Source organism: Pseudorca crassidens, chromosome 3, assembly GCF_039906515.1.
Source record: "Pseudorca crassidens isolate mPseCra1 chromosome 3, mPseCra1.hap1, whole genome shotgun sequence".
Taxonomy (NCBI): Eukaryota; Metazoa; Chordata; class Mammalia; order Artiodactyla; family Delphinidae; genus Pseudorca; species Pseudorca crassidens.
This window is the reverse complement of record NC_090298.1, coordinates 137957527-137977007: the sequence shown is the minus strand read 5'-3', so window position 1 is coordinate 137977007 and position 19481 is coordinate 137957527. Positions and strand designations below refer to the sequence as shown.

The 19481-nt window shown below is 47.7% G+C and overlaps 1 protein-coding gene across 17 annotated transcripts in view; it reads left to right on the top strand.

Annotated features, from left to right (window-relative positions):
• RASGEF1C (RasGEF domain family member 1C) overlaps nucleotides 1–19481 on the top strand; it is a 97782-nt gene that overhangs the window by 48634 nt on the left and 29667 nt on the right. For 14 of the 17 annotated variants that reach the window (XM_067732606.1, XM_067732601.1, XM_067732610.1 and 11 more), the window contains 3 exons: nucleotides 16380–16562; nucleotides 16734–16856; nucleotides 18049–18186. In XM_067732606.1, coding sequence (XP_067588707.1) covers nucleotides 16386–16562; nucleotides 16734–16856; nucleotides 18049–18186 — 438 coding nt within the window. In that variant the 5' untranslated portion in view covers nucleotides 16380–16385. Of the gene's footprint in view, nucleotides 1–13064; nucleotides 13170–16379; nucleotides 16563–16733; nucleotides 16857–18048; nucleotides 18187–19481 lie in introns of all 17 variants that reach the window. The other 3 variants (XM_067732608.1, XM_067732604.1, XM_067732605.1) reach the window with 1 other exon arrangement.

Here is a 19481-nt window from a genome sequence, read left to right as displayed (position 1 = left end):
TGTCAACCTGCACTCAACAGATTGCCTGCAAGCTGGGCCCTAGGATCTCAGAAACCCGAGCTTCCCAAGATATGGAAGCAGCAGGCTCTGTCAGCAGGAGCTGAGGGCCATATGGAGCACAAAAATAACACATGCCAGTCCTCCCTTCACAGCCAAGTCTGTTGGATGGCCTCCCAAAGGCAAGGCCAGGCTGCGCATGTGCCACCTCTGCGCTCAGGTCTGAGGGAGACCCTAGCACCCCCACAGTATCCCTTCAGACAGTAGGAAACAAGGAGGAGCCCTTCATTGGACCCAAACTGTGATGAGATGAGTGTCTCAGCTCCAGGCTTTGTTAGGGAGGGAGGGGAGGAGGACCACAGAGGTTTTTGGGGCTCTGAACAAATGCTGCCACTGCTCAGAGCAGCCAAGCATGAGATGGCATGGTTCACGCCCCTACCCTTGGACCCTTTCCTCCTCTGAGGCTCCAGTGAGGGTGGGGGAAGGGCTTGGCCATGGGCTGAAACCTCTTCTTCAGCTGAGTCCATTAGGGGCTGCTCAGGGGGCTTCCTGCCTCCTGGAGGCTGGGCCATGTTGGGATTCCCAGTAATCAGGCTGCCCTCCTCAAGCTCTCAGCCCCTGAGCCCAGATCCCCTGCTGAATCTCTGGGCCATGTCTGTCTTCCGTTCAGCATTTACCAGTTTCCTTCCCAGGGCCAAGGATAGGAGCTGGGTCTGGAGTCTGGGATCTGGGTAAAAGTCACCAGCTAGTAACCTTATCCACTCCACTTTACCATGTAGGACCCAGGTTTGCTCATCTATGAAGTGGGCAATCATTCCCATATGGTCGTTTTAAGGATTAAGTGACATGTGAGAACAAAAGACACATGAAACATGACACAGAATCTCTTTCTTCTTGAAATGAAACCCCTGGGGGTCAGAGCCTGTCTGGGTCAGATGGGGCAAGTACTTCATCCAGGACCCTTGGAAACAGCCCCAAGTTTAGCTCCTCTTCCCCTAAGGGCACAGAGACTGTCCCTATTCCTGCAGAAGCAGTCCCAACCAAAGATGCCCATTCAACTCTCTCAATCATGCCTTGGGCCAGCTGAGGCTCCAGATGCCCTACCTGGGGAGCAGGTCTTGCCTGGACCCTGTGAGAAAAGCTTGGAATTTAGGCCTCTTCTCAGAGCTTCTGGTGGCCCTGCACAGATAAAAGTAAAACTGAAACATGGTCTCTGAAGAGGCCATCTAGACAGGGAGCTCCTTCTCATGGCAGGGGAAGGAGGATGCCTGGGGCTTCCAGGGCACACACAGATTCAGGAACTGTGTGTGGCCCCAAACCCTCCCAAAAAGCTGCAAGGGGACTAGGAGCATCATCGTTGAAGGGCTCTCATCTCTGTCCCAGAGCATACCTGTCCCTGATCGAAGATGGAACAATTTAAGATGTTTATTCCCACTAGTATTGTTTTTGCAGGAGTTTTGTCCAATACACTATGACAAGAAAAGGGAGTGAGGTTTAACCACAAGAAAGGAAAAAATGAAATTACTATTAATTGTAGACATGATTGGTTTCTGGAAAACCCAAGACTATTAGAACTAATGAGATGAAAAAATCCATATACAAAACCCCATAGCAGGGACTTACCTGGTGGCACAGTGGTTAAGTATCCACCTGCCAATGCAGGGCACACGAGTTTGAGCCCTGGAAGATTCCACATGTCGCAGAGCAACTAAGCCCGTGCACCACAACTACTGAGCCTGTGCTCTAGAGCCTGCGAGCCACAAATACTGAGCCCATGTGCCACTACTACTGAAGCCCTCATGCCTAGAGCCCATGCTCCACAACAAGAGAAGCCACCACAATGAGAAGAGTAGCACCACAACAAAGAGTATCCCCCACTCGCCACAACTAGAGAAAGCCTGTGTGCATCAACAAAGACCCAACACAGCCAAAAATAATAAATAAATAAAATAAATAAATTTATAAAACAAGAAACTAAACAAACAAAAACCCAATAGCAATACCCAGTTAAAGATATAATTGGGGGACATCAGGGAAGATAGTGGCATAGGAAGTACCAGGATTCCATCTCCACCTAGATGACAGTTGAACTGGCAGAATCTGTCTAATGTAATTATTTCAGCACTCTAGAGTCTATTTAAAGGCCTGCAGCTCCCAGAGGAAGGCTTAAGCAGTAAATCTCAGTTAATTTTGGTCAGTTTCAGATCTGAGCATGGTAGCAGCATCCTCCACCCTTCAGCCTCAGGGCAGGCAGCCATGCACATATTCCTGGAGCAGCTTGCACACAGTTTATGGGAGCCAAGGTGGGCAATAATGCCCTTGTTCTCTAAATATCAGGGATCTGGGTTCTTATACCTATTGCTTCTGATTATGGAGGCGCAGATACAGAAGCAGGCCACCATAGTTGCAATTCCTGCTGGCTGAATAGGCTTTAGGGGATTTAAAGGGCCAGAGCCTGGTTCCCCCTCCCTTCTTTTTTCTCTTTTTCCTCTCTTGAGAGCCAAACATTTAAGGATTAGGACTTTCAAAAATAACCACATAGGGCTCCCCTGGTGGCGCAGTGGTTGAGAATCCGCCTGCTGATGCAGGGGATGTGGGTTCGAGCCTTGGTCTGGGAAGATCCCACATGCCACGGAGCGGCTGGGCCCGTGAGCCATGGCCGCTGAGCCTGCGCGTCCGGAGCCTGTGCTCCGCAACGGGAGAGGCCACAACAGTGAGAGGCCCGCGTACCGCAAAAAAAAAAAAAAAAAAAACCACATATAGGGAAGAATTTCTAAAGTTACTGAACATGCCTATGGAAAGGTGCAGGCTCGTAAAAGACCCAAAAAGATCTTAATTTTACATGTTAGGCTGATCCCAGCACAAAGGCACCCTGAAGAAATTTTTTTTTTAATCCTGAGGAAATCTTATTTCCAGATTTTAGTTACTACTTTATAAGAGTCAAACGTCCAATGTTCAACAACAACAAAATATCATAAGGCATACAAAGAAACAGGAATGTATGGACCATTGAAAGGAGAAAAATATCAGCATAAACCATCCCTGAGGAAGACCAGATGATGGACTTATTAGACAAAGATGAGGTGACCAGTTGAGAAAACTATGAACAAAATAGAAATATCAATAAAGAGATGGAAAACATAAAAAAACAAAAAAGGAATTTCGGAGCAGAAAAGTACAATACCTGAAATGAAAAATTCACTAGATATATTCCAAAGCAGATTTGAGCACACAGAAGAAAGAATCAGTGAACTTAAAGCTAGGATGATTGAAATTATTGAGTCTTAAGAACATAAAGAAAAAATGCTGGAGAAAAGTGAACAGAGCCTAAGGAGCCTGTGGGACACTAATAAGAAAACAAACATACATGTTGTGAGACTCCCAGAAGGAGAGGAGAGAGAGAAAGGAGCAGAGAGATTGTTTGAAGAAATGATGGTTGAAAACTTCCCAAATTTGATGAAAAACATGAATATAAACATTCAAGAATCTCAACAAACTCCACGTAAAATAAACTCAAAGAGAACCATGATGAAACACATTGTAATCAAATATCGAAAGAAAAAGACAAAAAGAATATGGAAAGCAGCAAGAGAGAAGCAAATTGTCACATACAAGAGAACCTCAATAAGATTATTGGCATTTTTCTCATCAGAAACCTTTGAGGCCAGAAGGCAATGGGTTGATATAGTCAAAGTTCTGACAGTAAAAACATTGCCAACCAAGAATTCAATATACAGCAAAACTATCCTTCAAAAATGAGGGAGAAATTAAGATATTCCAAGATAAACAAAAGCTGAATGGTTTCATTATACCAGAACAAGAAATACTCAATGGAGTCCTTCAAGTTGAAACAAAAAGACACTAATCAGTAACTCAAAGCCATATGAAGAAATAAAGATCTCTAGTAAAGATATATACATGGGCAAGTATAAAAGTTAGTATTATTGTAACTTTGGTTTGTAACTCCACTTTTTGTTTTCTACATGATTTAAGAGACTAATGGGTTTTTTTACAAAAATAATTATTAGCCTATGACACTAACTGCATAAAGACGTGGTTTTGTGACCTCAATAACTGAAACAGTGTAGGGACAGAATGGTATAGGGACAGAGTTTTTGTATGCTATTAAAGTTAAGCTAGCATAAATTCAAACTAGAGTGTTATAACTTTAGGATGATAAATGTAATCCCCATGGTAACCACAAAGAAAATAGCTATGGAATATACACAAAAGGAAACTGGAAAATAATTTAAATGTTTCACAATAAAAAATTAACTAAATACAAAAGAAGACAGTAATACAGGAAATGAGGGACAAAAAGCTATAAGGCATATAGAAAATATAGCAAAATAGCAGAAGTAAATTCCCCTTAACAGTTATTATTTTAAATCTAAATGGATTAAACTCTCCAGTCAAAAAGAGATTGGCAGAATGGATTTTAAAAAATGATCGAACTACGTGCTGTCTACAAGAGACTCATTTTAGATTCAAAGACATAAATATGTTAAAAGTGAAAGGATGGGAAAAGATATTCCACTAACCAAAAGAGAGTGGGGTGGCTATGCTAATAGCAGAAAATAAACTTTAAATTTAAAAAGGTTACAAGAGATAAGGAAGGACATCATATATTAATAAAAGGTTCATTACAGCAAGATATAGCAATTATAAACATTTACATAACTTTAAAACAGACCATCAAAATATATGAAGAAAAAAATTACAAGAATTAGAGAGACAGATAGTTCTACAATAACAGTTGGAGACTTTAATACCCCACTCTCAATAATGGATAAAACAATCAGACAAAAAATAAGTAAAGAAATATAGGATTTGAAAAACACAATGAGCCAACTAGATCTACGAGACATATACAAAACACTCTATGCAACAACAATAGATTACACATTCTTCTCAAGTGCACAGGGGACATTTTCCAGGATAGACCATATAATGGGCCACAATCAAGTCTCAATATATTAAAAAAAGATATCTATCTTACAAAGTATCTTCTCCAACCACAATAAGGATGAGTTAGAGGTCAACAATAAAAAGAAAACTAGAAAATTCACAAATCTGTGGAAACTAAACAATGCACTCTTAACCAATGGTTCAAAGAAAAAAATCATAAAGGAAATTAGAAAATCCTTAGAGACAAATGAAAATGGAAACACAACATACTAAAACTTATGGGTTGCAGTGAAAACAATGTTAAGAGAGAAGTTTATAGCTATAAACACTGACATTAAAAAAGAAGAAAGAGGGCTTCCCTGGTGGTGCAGTGGTTGAGAGTCCGCCTGCCGATGCAGGGGACACGGGTTCGTGCCCCGGTCCGGGAGGATCCCACATGCTGCAGAGTGGCTGGGCCTGTGAGCCATGGCCGCTGAGCCTGCGCGTCTGGAGCCTGTGCTCTGCAACGGGAGAGGCCACAACAGTGAGAGGCCCGCGTACCACAAAAAAAAAAAAAAAAAAAAAAAGAAGAAGAAAGAGGGCTTCCTTGGTGGCACAGTGGTTAAGAATCTGCCTGCCAATGAAGGGGACATGGGTTCGAACCCTGGTCTGGGAAGATCCCACATGCTGCAGAGCAACTAAGCCCATGTGCCACAACTGCTGAGCCTGCACTCTAGAGCCCACGAGCCACAACTACTGAGCCCATGTGCCACAACTACGGAAGCCCGCATGCCTGGATCCCATGCTCTGCAATAAGAGAAGCCACTGCAAGGAGAAGCCTGTGCACTGCAATGAAGAGTAGCCCCCCCGCCAGCCACAACTAGAGAAAGCCTGCACGCAGCAATGAAGACCCAACACAGGCAAAAATAAATAAATAAATAAATAATTTATTTAAAAAAACAAAAGAAGAAAGATCTCAAATCAACAAGGAACTAGAAAAAGAAGAGCAACCTAAACCCAAATCTAGCAGAATGGAGGAACTGATGAAGATTAGAGAAGAGGTAAATAAGATATAGAATAGAAAAAAATTACAGAAAATCAATGAAACCTAAAGTTAGTTCTTCAAAAAGATTAACAGAATCGACAAACTTTTAACTAGATTGACAATAAAAAAGAGAATTACTCAATTACTAAAGTTAGAAATGAAAGTGGGAACATTACTTCCAATTCTACAGAAGGATTATAAGAAAATACTATGAACAATTGTATGAGAACAAATTAGATAACCTCGATGAAATGTACAATTCCTAGAAACACAAAACCTACCAAGATTGAATCACAAAGAAATAGAAAATCTAGACCTATAACTAGTAAGGAGATTGAATCAGTAATTAAAATCCTCCTGACAAAGAAAAGCCCTGGAGCTGATGGCTTCACTGGTGAATTTCTACCAAACATTTAAAGAAGAATTAACACCAATCCTTCTCAAACTTTTCTCAAAAAGTAAAGAGAGAACACTTCCTAACTCATTCTATGAGGCCAGTATTGCCCTGATATGAAAGCCAGACAAAGACACTGCAAGAAAAGAAAACTATAGACCAATACTCCTCATGAACATCGATGCAAAGTTCCTCTACAAAATACTAGAAAACTGAATTCAGCAGCATATTAGAAGGACCAAGTGGGATTTATTCTTAGAATTCAAAGATGACTCAACCTATGAAAATCAATTAATGTAACACATCACATTAAAAAAAGAAGGAAAAAATCGTCTGATCATTTCAATTGATGCAGAAAAAGAATTTGAAAAAATTCAGTACCCTTTAATGATAAAAACTCTCAACAAACTAGGACTAGAAGGAAACTACCTCAACATAATAAAAGCTGTACATGAAAAACCCACAGCTAATATTATACTCACTGGTGAAAGACTGAAATCTTTCCCTCTAAAATCAGGGACAAGACAAGGATGCCTGTTTTGCCACTTCTATTCAACATAGTGAAAAAAGCTCTAGCCAGAGCAAGAAAAAGAAATAAAATGCAACCAAATTAGAAAAGAAGTAAAATTAGCTGTTTGCAAACAAATGACCTAATATATAGAAAACCCTAAAGATTACATACAAAAAACAAAACAAAACTGTTAGTACTAATTAACAAATTCAGCAAAGTAGCAGGCTACAAAATCAACACCAAAAAAATTAGTTGTGGGGCTTCCCTGGTGGCTCAGTGGTTGGGAGTCTGCCTGCCAATGCAGGGGACACAGTTTCATGCCCCAGTCCGGGAGGATCCCGCATGCCGCAGAGCAGCTGGGCCCGTGAGCCATGGCCGCTGAGCCTGCACGTCCGGAGCCCGTGCTCCACAGCAGGAGAGGCTGCAGTAGTAAGAGGCCCGCATACCGCAAAAAAAAAAAAAAAAAAAAAAAAAAAAAATTAGTTGTGTATCTGTATACTAACAGTGAACAATCCAAAATGGAAATTAAGAAAACAACTCCACTTATAATAGCATCAAAAGAATAAACTTAGAAACTTACACTTAGGAATCAATTTAACCCAGGAGGCAAAACACTTATACCCTGAAAACTACAAAACATTACTGAAAGAAATGAGAGAAGACACCAATAAGTGGAGACAACCTGTGTCATGGATTGGAAGACTTAATATTGTTAAGATGTTAACACTATCCAAAGCAATCTACAGATTTAATGCAATCTCTATCAAAATTACAATTGGGTTTTTGGCCAAGGTAGAAAACTCCATCTAAACTTTATATGGAATCTCAAGGGACCCTGAATAGCCAAAACAATCTTGAAATGGAAAAACAAAGTTGTAGGATTTGCGTTGCACGTGCTGATTTCAAATTTAATACAGAGCTACAGTAATCAAAACAGTGTGGTATTGCCATAAAGACAAACATATAGACCAATGGAATAGACTAGAAAGCCCACAAATAAATGCCAGTGTATAGAATCAAATTATTTTTGACAAGCGTGCCAAGACCATTCAGTGGGGAAAGAAAAATCCTTTCCCAAATGGTGCTGGGAAAACTGGATATCCACAGGTCAAATCATGAAGTTGGACCCTTTCCTAACACCATATACAAAAATTAATGCAAAATGGATCAAAGCCCTAAACATAAGGGCTGAAACTATAAAACTCTTAGAAGAAAACATTGGAAAAAAACTTTATGACATTGCATTTGTCAATGATTTCTTACATATGACACCAAAGGCACAGGCAACAAAAGAAAAAAATAGACGAATTGGACTTTACCCAAATGAAAAACTTTGGTGCATCAAAAGACACTATCATCAGAGTAAAAAGGCAACCCATATAATAGAAGAAAATATTTACAAATCACAAAGCTAAGAGGGATTAATATCTGAAATACATAAAGAACTCCTAAAACTCAACAACAATAAAAACAGCTCAATACAAAAATGGGCCAAGGACTTGAGTAGACATTTCTCCAAAGAAGATGTATATGAATGGCCAATAAGCACATGAAAAGATGCTCAACATCACTGATCATTAGGGAAATACAAATCAAAACCACAATGAGATACCACTTCATACCCTAATGGTGGCTACCATCAAAAATAAAGAAAATCAGGGCTTCCCTGGTGGCACAGTGGTTGGGAGTCTGCCTGCCGATGCAGGGGACACGGGTTCGTACCCCGGTCACGGCTAGGGCCGTGAGCCATGGCCGCTGAGCCTGCGCATCCGGAGCCTGTGCTTCACAACGGGAGAGGCCACAACAGTGAGAGGCCCATGTACCGAAAAAAAAAAATAAAGAAAATCAGTATTAGCATGGATGTGGAGAAATTGGAACCCTTTTACATTGCTGGTAGGAATGTAAAATGGACAACTGCTGTGGAAAGCAGTGTGACAAAGGTGGAAGCAACCCAAATGTCCACTGATGGATGAATGGATAAAGAAAATGTAGTATACATATACAGTGAAATACAGTATAAATATCCAGCCTTAAAAAGAAAGGAAATTCTGGGGCTTCCCTAGTGGCACAGTGGTTGAGAGTCCGCCTAACGATGCAGGGGACACGGGTTCGTGCCCCAGTCCGAGAAGATCCCACATGCCGCGGAGCAGCTGGGCCCGTGAGCCATGGCCGCTGGGCCTGCGTGTCCAGAGCCTGTGCTCCACAACGGGAGAGGCCACAACAGTGAGAGGCCCACGTACCGCAAAAAAAAAAAAAAAAAAGAAAAGAAAGGAAATTCTGACACATACTACAACAGGAATGAACCTTGAAGACTTTCTACTAAGTGAAATAAGCCAGTCCCAAAAGGACAAATACTGCTGTGCAGTGTTGGTGGTATAGTGGTGAACATAGCTGCCTTCCAAAAGGACAAATACTATATGATTCCACTTATACAAGTACCTAGAACTGTCAAATTCTTAAAGAAGAAAATAGAATGGTGATGACCAGGGGCTGAAGGGAGGGGAGAATGGGGAGTTATTGCTTACTGGGCATGGAGTTTTATTTGGAGAAGATGGAAAATTTCTGGAGATGGATAGTGGTGATGATTGAGCAACTAAATGGTTAATGCCACTGAAGTGTACACTTAAAAATGGTTAATATGATAAATTTTATGTTAAGCAGATATTACAACAATTTTTGAGAAAGATATAATGGGGGAGGGGGAAGAAATGATGGGATGCAAATATGTAAATGTGTAAACGTATGCTACATAGGGAGGCAAAGGCAGAAGTGGCTCTGATTTGAAGTTGTGGCCAACTACATCCTTCAAGAGTCAGTTGGCAGGGATAACCCCCAGCAGCTATTGATAGCTGGTTTCAGAAGCTCCAGCTACAAGCCTGGAGGAGCAGGGTAGAGGGCCATCAGGCCACAGCCAGCTTGGAAACCCTGGTGAAGCACAGGAGTGCTGTTCAGAATTTTGGCACAGAGCTCCATTAGCAGTTGGAATTGCTGCTCATGTTGTGTTCTAAGCCCTTGCAGGTGGTGAGCACCCGTGGGGAGGACTGGCCTTGGTGGTCCTTTCCTCTCCATGGCAGGTATTGTGCTGAGTGCTTTGTGCACTTAATCTTACCGGTTCCTCTTCATAAACTAAAGAGGAGGGATTCTTTTCCCTGTTCTCTGTGCACAAAGGCACTTTTCAGGGCCGTTTTCTAGGAGTGTCTTTCCCTCTGTCCCCTCGGTCAAGCCTGGCCCGGTGCCCACCCAGGAAAGAAGGCTGGAGAGAACATCTCCTCTCCAGTCCCCAAGACATGTTGCACTGACCAGCCACACACATTCCTTCCATAGGGTCTTTGGATTTCCATTTTTGGCAGCTTTTTTATGCCAGTCACCAGCCCTGTGGGCTGGGCCAGCAGAATGAGGGTTGTAGACTGGCCACCCAGGAGCCAGAGATGTCGTTTCTAAATGTGCTTTCGTCATACAGTGTGGTCCCCGCTGTGGCTTTTTTAAAAAAACAAATTTAATTAAAATCAAAATACAAAATGTCAGGAATTCTGGGCTCTCTTAAACCTGGAAGGTCTGAGCACGTGGACAGCCCTCAGGGAGCCCAGCGGAGCTGTGTTTTCTCGTGCCCACAGCTCTGGCCACTCTCTACCAGCCTCACCTGCAGGGTGGCTTGCTGGGGGTCCTCTCCCTGCATCTGCCAGTCTTCCTGCAGATCAGATCCATGCAATGCAGGCTCGCTGCCTACCCCTCATAACTGTCATGGGAGTCCCAGCACCTCCACATGCGGGGCCTGGAGACTTAAACACGGGGATCCATATATACGCCTGAGGGGCAGGGACTAAGCAGGGGAATAGGAGACATGGGCAGAGAAACTGAGGCAGGAGCACAAGCCTAGGTTGGGGGGAAACTGTGACTCAGAAGCCACCCCTGCCCCTCCCAGGCCTGGCCTGCAGCAGGTCAGGCCTGCTTAGGTCAGGTCCCCCCACAACAACCAAGTGCATTTTCCAGGGCAGTGCATCTGATTGGCCCAGGCTGGGCTGGTTCCCGCCCCTTGGCCAAGTGAGGGTGGGCCTCCCTGGTAGTCCCACCAGGACTGTCAGTATTCATCAGAGGGTGTGGTTACTCCCCAAAGCAAAACTCCTGTGTTTGTAGCCAGAAGGAAAGGAGATGGAGGCCAAGAAAGCAGACCCAGCCAATGGAGGTGCCAAGAGGGGTGGATTTGGAGCTCAGGTCTGGGCTGGGAAGGAGATGTGGCACCTGGAAGAGGAGGTCCTCTGTGCACCTGGGCCCACAGGCCAAAGTTAATACCTGGAAGGGATGGCCTGTCCCCGTAGGGGCCACTGTGACCCCGGGCCAACCAGCATGGGCTTTTTCTCTCCTCGTGTTTTGGGCACTGCTGGTCACACCTCAAGTGTCTGACCGAGTCCCTCTGACACTGTGGCCTGGGGATACCAGCATCAGTGCCCAGGTGGGCTGATGGTCAGGAAGAGGGCCTGGAGTTCAGACTCACCTGTGCTCAAGTCCCAGCTCTTCCATGTACTCAGCATGAGAGCTGGGTACCTGCCTTTCCCACTCTGAGCCTCAGTTTCCTCATCGGTAAGATGGGAGGCCTAAGGGATGAGATGGGGCGTCAGGCAGGGAAGATTGGCCTTCCCAGGTCAGGACTGCAGGCTTCTCCCCAGCTTCCCTCCCACAGACTCCAATACTTGAATGCCTGGTGTGTTGGCCACACCTCATCATCCCTTTTTGCACTGTTCAATTTCAGGCTTCACTGCCTCTCACCTGCACCACTGAGTCACTTGAATGCCACGTATCTTGACCGAGCACCCACTGTGCGTGTGTGTCAGGGAGCCGGGCCCTAGAGTGCAGCAGTGGGCGAGCCAGCCTCCTCCTGGAGAGAACACAATGCCAGGAGACCAAGGCCAGTGTGAAGTCTGGGGGATTGGGGAGGCCCAGGGGTCACAGGGGTCAGGAGGCATGCCAGGCAAGCAGGTGCAGCGTGTTCGAAGGTGTGGTGTGTGGTTAGTCCTGGGGTAAAGGGGCCCTCACCTGGACACATCAGAAAGTGGACTTTGCATTCAAACCATGGCTGGGCCACTGTTGGTTGCGTCCCCTCAGGGGGTCACGGGCTGAGCATGCCCGCGATCCCACCACCCGCCATAGCCCTGGGATGTGTTCAGGTGTTCTGGGGGCCTTTCGTCTTCTCAGCTATGTTTGATGACTGAGCTCGACCTTCATTCAGCTTGAATGGATAGCACCAAGACAATAGCATACATCGGGGCAAAGGGGGCATGCACATCAATGAAGCATTTTTTCAGTGTTCCATTGTAATTTTATTCATTGGAATAATATTGCTTGTATCGTGTCATATGTGCAGTTTCCTCTCCTCCCATTTTCACTTCGTTACATCATAACCATTTCTATGTTATCACTGAGTCCTCATAACTGTCATTTCAACGGCAACAGAAACTCCACTAATGGGTATGTTCTCCTTCTGTTCATCATCTGTGGCGTTCTGCATTTTGTTCACTGCTTATAATTAACACCAAACCAAACTCCTTTCCAAAACTTTTCCTCTTTAGATTATTTTCTTGGGATAAATTTCCAAGGATTTGATTAAGGTGAAAGAACACTCTCAAACATAAGGCTCTTTGCACATCGAGTCAAATCTTGTCCAATTCAAAGGGGCTGTGACAGTGTATAGCCCTGCCCAGCAGTGTTTAAAGGGCTGTTCCGACATGCCAGACAGCACTGGTTGTTTTGTTGTCTTGTTCATTTAGTGGGTATAAAGCAGACACACCTACTGGAGTCATACCATGCACCTGTCTACACACACACACACACAGAGAGAGAGAGAGAGAGAGTCCCAGGCCCCGAGGCAAAGCAAAGAGAGATAACTTGAAACAGCTCTTTAGATGGGGCACAGACGGAGTAGCCCGCCAGCCCGCTCGGGACCTCTGTGCCGGCCCTGTACTCCCAGCTGCTGCTCATGTACACCATGCAGGCTGTGTGCTTAGAAGCACACATTGGGGAACTACTGGTGATTCCAAGGATTCTCAAGGGAAATTGTGACAAGAAACAATTTTCCCAGCATCACTGGCTTCTTTTAAAATTGTGGTAAAATACACATAACATGAAATTTACGATCTTAACCATTTTTAAGTGTGCAGTTCAATTGCATTAAATACATTCACATTGTTGTGCAACCACCACCAGCATCCATCTCCAGAATTCTTTTTATCTTGCAGCACTGAAGCTCTCTGTGAATAAAAGTAACTCCCCATGCACCTCCTGCCCTGGGAGCCACCTTCTACTGTCTGTCTCTATGAACTTGACTACTCCAGGAGCTGCATGTAAGAGGAATCATACAGATTGGTCCTTTTGTGTCTGGCTTATTTCACTCAGCATTAGAGTCCTCAAGTTTCACCCACGTGGTAGCACATGTCAGAATGTCCTTCCTTTTTAAGGCTGAATGATAGCCCGTCGTGTGTATCCATCACATTTTGTTATCCATTCATCTGTTGATGGACAGTTGAGTTGGCTTTTAAAAATTACCCCGATAGCTAGTGGGAAGCAGCCGCATAGCACAGGGAGATCAGCTCCATGCTTTGTTACCACCTAGAGGGGTGGGATAGGGAGGGTGGGAGGGAGATGCAAGAGGAAGGAGATATGGGGATATATGGATATGTATAGCTTATTCACTTTGTTATAAAGCAGAAACTAACACACCATTGTAAAGCAATTATACTCCAATAAAGATGTTAAAAAAAATTACCGTTGGACATCCAAACAATGGATTACTGTGGGACAGTTAAAAAATAAAAAGCATGAACGTGCTCTGTCCTGCCATGGGAAGATTTTCAAAATGTACTGTTAGTGAAAAGAGCACAGGAGAGTGTGTGCAATACACTACTTTTTGTGTAATAAAGAAAGGGGGGAATATATATATTTATATTTTTTTGTCCTTGTATACAGAAGGACAGAAAAATAGGTAAGAAATTAATAAAAGCAGTTACTATGGGAGAGGGTGAATGGGGGCCACTTCCGCAGCCCGTCTGTGTTCCCAGTAGGCTGGAGCCCCTGCTCAAGGGAGGAGGATGACGTCTGTGCCAGCGCACCTTCGGGGAGGGGTGAGAGGAATGTCAGGGCACTACTGTGGCTCTGACCGCACCCACCCTATCTCAAAGGAATACCCAGATGCAGGAAGTCATCATCCCCTCTCCCCTTGCCTGGGCACACCCTTCAGAGCCTCAGTGGTACAGTCTCTCTGCATGCCTTGGCTTGCTTATGTCTGCCTCCCCAACCCCTTGCCAGCTCTGAGAGGTCCTGTCCATCTGCAGCCACTCCATGCATGCACGCATGAATGCACGCATGAATCAGCAACAGCAGGAGACACCAGAGACTGCAGGAGGGGGCCAAGCCCATCCATTCACTGATAATCGGGCCAGAGCCCAGCTGGCAACAGGATGGGTGCTTGGAGGTGGGAGGGCAACATCAGCCACCCATCTGCTCTCTGGGCATCCCTGTGAGTCATAATGGTTCTGGCCCCCAGCTCCACGCAACCCCTGACCTCCAGTGGAAACTTGCTGCTTCGGAACAGAGCTGGGTCCAAGCCCTCCCCCCTTCCTCGTGTGTCCGGCCCCCCACACCCGGCCCCCAGTACCAGGCCAGACCTGAGGTGCTCTGGATGCTTCCCAGCTCACCTCTTGAAGTTGTGACATCCTGGCTTCCCCAGAAAGGCCCCTCTGCAGACCCTCTCACATTGTCTGACGGACCACCCTGAGCTACAGAGAGGTTTTCAGAATCGCCTCCACCTCCACTACTGGCTCATCTTTGAGAAAACTGGGATCTGGGACAGGCTATAGGGAGGAGGTGCCAGGTGTCTGGCAGGAGAGAGCGGACCTTCCTGGCCTCAAGAGCTTTCTGTCTAGTGGAACTGGGCTCTGGTTCTGGGCTCTGGGTGTGCGGCAGAGGCAGCGCTCACCCCAGAGTTAACCACCATTCCCTGCAGGGCAGCCCCCGTGTGCCCTCATGTGCAGCAGCTTTCCCACTGGGATGGACAGGAGACAATTTTGTGAAATTTTAGTTTCATCAACTGAAAATTGAACACTTACAACTTTGCTGGAAAGGTGAAATAAAGCTGTGGCTGTCCCTAGGGCTGGGACTGTCCAGGCCGCTGTTCAGACTGGTTCCCGCACCCTCCCTGCACTGTAACCCAGTCGCTGCACGCCCTAGGGACAGCCCTCTGCAGGGCTGCTTCTGATCCCCAACATCAGCTTGGACTCTCCAAGTCCCTCTGTCTTTACTTTCAGGGCCAGGTCACCAGCGGGCAGGAGAAGTCAGAAACAGGCTGGGGCCAGGGTCTGCCATGGGGGCAGTAGGGGTGAGGTGAGAGGGGCAGTGGGGAGGCTGCTCCCTGTAAGGTCCCTGTGGTGAGCCTGCAGGACTCCACAGTTAAGGCTGCGGGGGCTGCTTGAATGTATGGAGAGATGGTTACGTATGGGAGCTGGTTAAACGTATGGGAGATGGTTAAACAGTCACAGGCTTGGCCAGGACTCGCTGCCACAAGTGCCCCAAAGGCTTCATTCAGGAAGACTGACCAACAGACATATGTGCAGAGCCCGAGGGAGGAAGCACTGTCCAGTGCACACTCGTGGATGGGTGCCTGCTGCAGGCCAGGACCTTGACTCAGCGCTGGGTCAGAAGATATGTGTGCTGTGGCCCCACCTGGAGGAGGTCTGGCTGGAGACCTTTCTCTATACCAGGCACCAGCAGCACCCCAAGCACTCCACAGTGCTAACAGGGAGAATCTGCTGATGCCCACCGGAAGTCAGGCCCAGCCTTGACGGGTTGCTGCAGGGAAACAGGGAAGGTCCCACCTAGGGGGAGTCACTTCAGCCACGTGCAGAGGGATGGAGGATTGAAGATGGTGGGAGAGCCTTCCTGCAAGGGGGGAATAGCGGGACAGGTCAGTGGGTCCTAATCACAAAGAGCCTGGACCGTCATTTGGCTGCACCTGAGAGAAACTCAAACCGACTCATGTGATGGAGCAGTCCACAGAGCAGCTTCGGGCACAGCAGGATCCAGGGCCTCACCCACGGAACTCAGGAATGTGCTCGCTTTCCTGGCTCCTTGAGGGACAGGATGGTTCCAACCGTGCCATTCCACTGCTCAGGGACCCAGGGGAAAGAGCTTTCAAGTGCCACAGAAGTTCTAGGATTGCATCTGAGCCCTCTAGTTTGGATCAGGTCCACCCCCGACTCATTCTTGTGGCCAGCAGCAGGGCAAATACGTTGATTGTCTAAGCCTGGTCAAAAACAACCTTCACTGCGAGTAGGAGTGGATACTGGAAACAGTCAGTCCCTAAATGGCTAGGAATGATAATGGAAAAGAGATGATTCCTGGGGATGCAGTGGCTATGGGGTGGGGGGATCCCTCCCTGGCAGCCCTCCCAGGAGGTGATCACTGGGCTCAGGTGGGCACAGAAGAGCCTATGGGAGGCAGGGCCTGCCCAGCCAGGATCCCAGGGGACCAGCAGGTCCAAATGCCCCTTGCCATTGCAGGTAGGCATGCCCCGGACACTGAGCACCTCCAACATGGTCACTCCAGGCAGCCTCGGCCCACCCCACCCTGAGCCCACGGATGGTGAGCAGGCCGGGCAGCCCCTCCTGGATGGAGCTCCATCCTCAGCCTCCCTGGACACCCTGATCGAGCAGCTGGTGCCCAAAGCTGACTACTACCCTGAGGTGGGTGATCCACCCAGTGGGGAGGAGGGGTAGCAGACTGGGCTCTCTTCCACCAGGCATGGGGGAGACAGCAGAGCTGGGGCTGGCTGGGCCTGGGGGTGGAGTAGGCTGGGAGGCACGTCCTTCCATGCCCTTGTGAGCACATGCTGCCTTTCTCCCGTATCCCCCCAGAAAGCCTACATCTTTACCTTCCTGCTGAGCTCCCGCCTCTTCATCGAGCCCCAGGAGCTCCTGGCCCGGGTCTGCCACTTGTGCATCGAGCAGCAGCAGCTGGACAAGCCAGTGCTGGACAAGGTGAGAGGCAGGGCAGGGCCGGGGGCCTCCGAGTGTACTGGGTCTCCCCTGACATGCACTTGTGAATCAACCTCTTGGAGAGGCAGCAATTGCTCCCGTTCTCCTGACAAGGAGCCCACAGGGGTTTCTGACTTGTCTGAAGCCCAGAGCCAGAAGGGACAGAGTCAGAACCTTTAACCCCAGTGCTGTTTTCCAATGCCCTAGGGGAGCCTTGAGCTCACACAGCCCAAACCTGGGCCCCCAGAGCCCCATGAGTAGATCCCCATCTGTGGCCTGGGATGGCCCTGCCGTGCCTGTTGGTCTCCCTGCCCCCAGCACCCTCTGTTCCACCCTTTCTTCTTCTGCGGGTCCACTGTTGGCTCAGCCTTCCCTCGGTTCCCCATATCCTTTCCTCTGTCCCTCGCCATATCCCATGGGCTACAACTGCCTATTTATGCATGTGTCAGTAGGGTTCCGCTGTCCAGTGATAGAAACCCAGTTTCAACGGGCCTAAGGTAAAGGGACTTTACTGGCTCATATAACTGCAAAGTCTCAAGCTACCACTGGCTCCAGGGACTAAAGCACCATTAAAACGTGGTCTTTCTCCCTAAGACCCCTTGCTTTGTTTACCTCTGGCCAGCCTCACTCTGGCTCAGGCAGGTTCTCTGTACGGTCTGATGGCCTCCGCGGCTCCAGGGTCATGGTCTACCCTTCCCAATCCTGTGGAAAGAGGAGCCTGATAAATAAAAGCCCCGATCTCATTGGCTTAGCTTAGGCCACATGCCCCTCTGTGAGCCAATCACAGTGCATGATGGGGGTGTGCCATGCCCTGATTGGCCAGCACTGATCTGGGCACACTCCTGGAGCCCTGGGTCAGGATCAGCTGGGAAGGATGGAGAGGGAGACCCCACAGGAAAACAGATGCTGTCACCACAGAAAGGGAGATGGGACGACTGGCAGTTACAAACAAGAGATGACCCCCATTCCAAATGTGTGTCTGTCCCCCTCTGCTTTGCTGTGGTCAGCCCCCATCCCCATGTCCCGTCTCTGTCTCCTGGCACAAAGTAGGCACGAGGCCCACCCCGCCTCGGCCATTGCTGCTGCCCCTCGGACAGCCCAGACGCGCAGTGAGTGGCTGAGACAGAGGCTGCTGTGACCCCCACCTCCCAAGCAACCCTCACCAAATGCAGACGACCCTCGGATTGCCTTGCAGGCCCAGGTCCGGAAGTTTGGCCCCAAACTGCTCCAGTTGTTGGCCGAGTGGACAGAGACGTTCCCTCGGGACTTCCAGGAGGAGTCGACCATCAGTCACCTGAAGGATGTGGTGGGCCGCATCGCCCCCTGTGACGAGGTGGGCGAGCCAAGCGGGATTCTCTTCACCTTGTCTACACCCTCACACCCCAGATCTGAGCCTGTTCCTGGGATGGCCTCAGGGTCCTCATCTCCCCACCAGCACACTGCAGCCCCTCTAAAATCAGCCCCTTTCCGCCCCATCAGAGAATCAGGCACTGCAGAGCTGGCAGGGAGAGCAGGCCTCTGGTTCCAGGCCTGGTCTCTTGACCTTTCTCCTGTCCTGCTCTCATCAGTGGCATCAGATGGCAAGTGAAGGGCTCTTGTGGCTGCGTGGTCGGGCCATAGGTCAATGACCCATTAGGCTGGCCTGGCAGAACCCTCTTCCCCAGTAGCTTGGGAGACAGCCAGTGTATTGGGCATCTGGTGCCTCTGCGCCCCACACCCTGCCCTGCTCTCCCAGCTGCATTACTCTGGGGAAGGCACTTAAAGGTGAAAGAGGAACAAAACTCCCTACTCCCTACCTCCCAGGATTAGGGTGAGAACACTGAGGGGGAGTGCATGTTGCTTGCCTTGGGAGGAGACTGAATGTGGCAAGCTGACAGCTAGTGACATGCCCCACAGTGGGTCTGAACACAGAGCCAGCCAGAGCCAAAGGAGAACTGCCAAGGCAGGCTGGGCACCAGGAAGCTGTAAAGTCCAAGGCCTAACTGAGGCTCAGAAAGGGATGCCCTGCCCTGAGGTCATTTCACATAGCCAGCAAGTTAGTTGTTATGAGACCTCAGTGAGATGAGGGTCATCTCCTCCTCCTCCTTTGCATCCCCTGATCCATCTGGGGATTATAACACTTGGCTTAGGTTGCAGCAGAAAGGAGACTCAGGGAAGGCTCAATGACTGGATGGATCAGGAAGATGAAGCAGGAAGGGGAGATGCTGACTGACCGGCTTGGTACATAGTTGGCTACTTTGATGGATGAGTCGAGGGGGAAAGAAAGATGTTTGGGAAGTTGGGTAGGCAGGGAAATTTATGGGCTAAGTGGATGTGGAGAGACTGATGGAAAGAAGTGGAGGAGAAAGGTAGAAATGATAGCTAGATGAGTGGGTAGATGGATGACTAGATGGATGGGAGGGTGAGTGAATGGGTAGGTGGATGGGTGTGTGTGGGTATGGGTGGGTGGGTGAGAACATGGAGGGGAGGGTGGGTGGGTGGATTGATGGATGGATGGATGGATGGACGGATGGTGGATGGATGGATGGGTGGGTGAGCGGATGGACGGTGGATGTATGTATGAATGGATGGATGGTGGACTGATGGTGATGGATGGATGGATGAATGGTGGATGGATGTATGAATGGA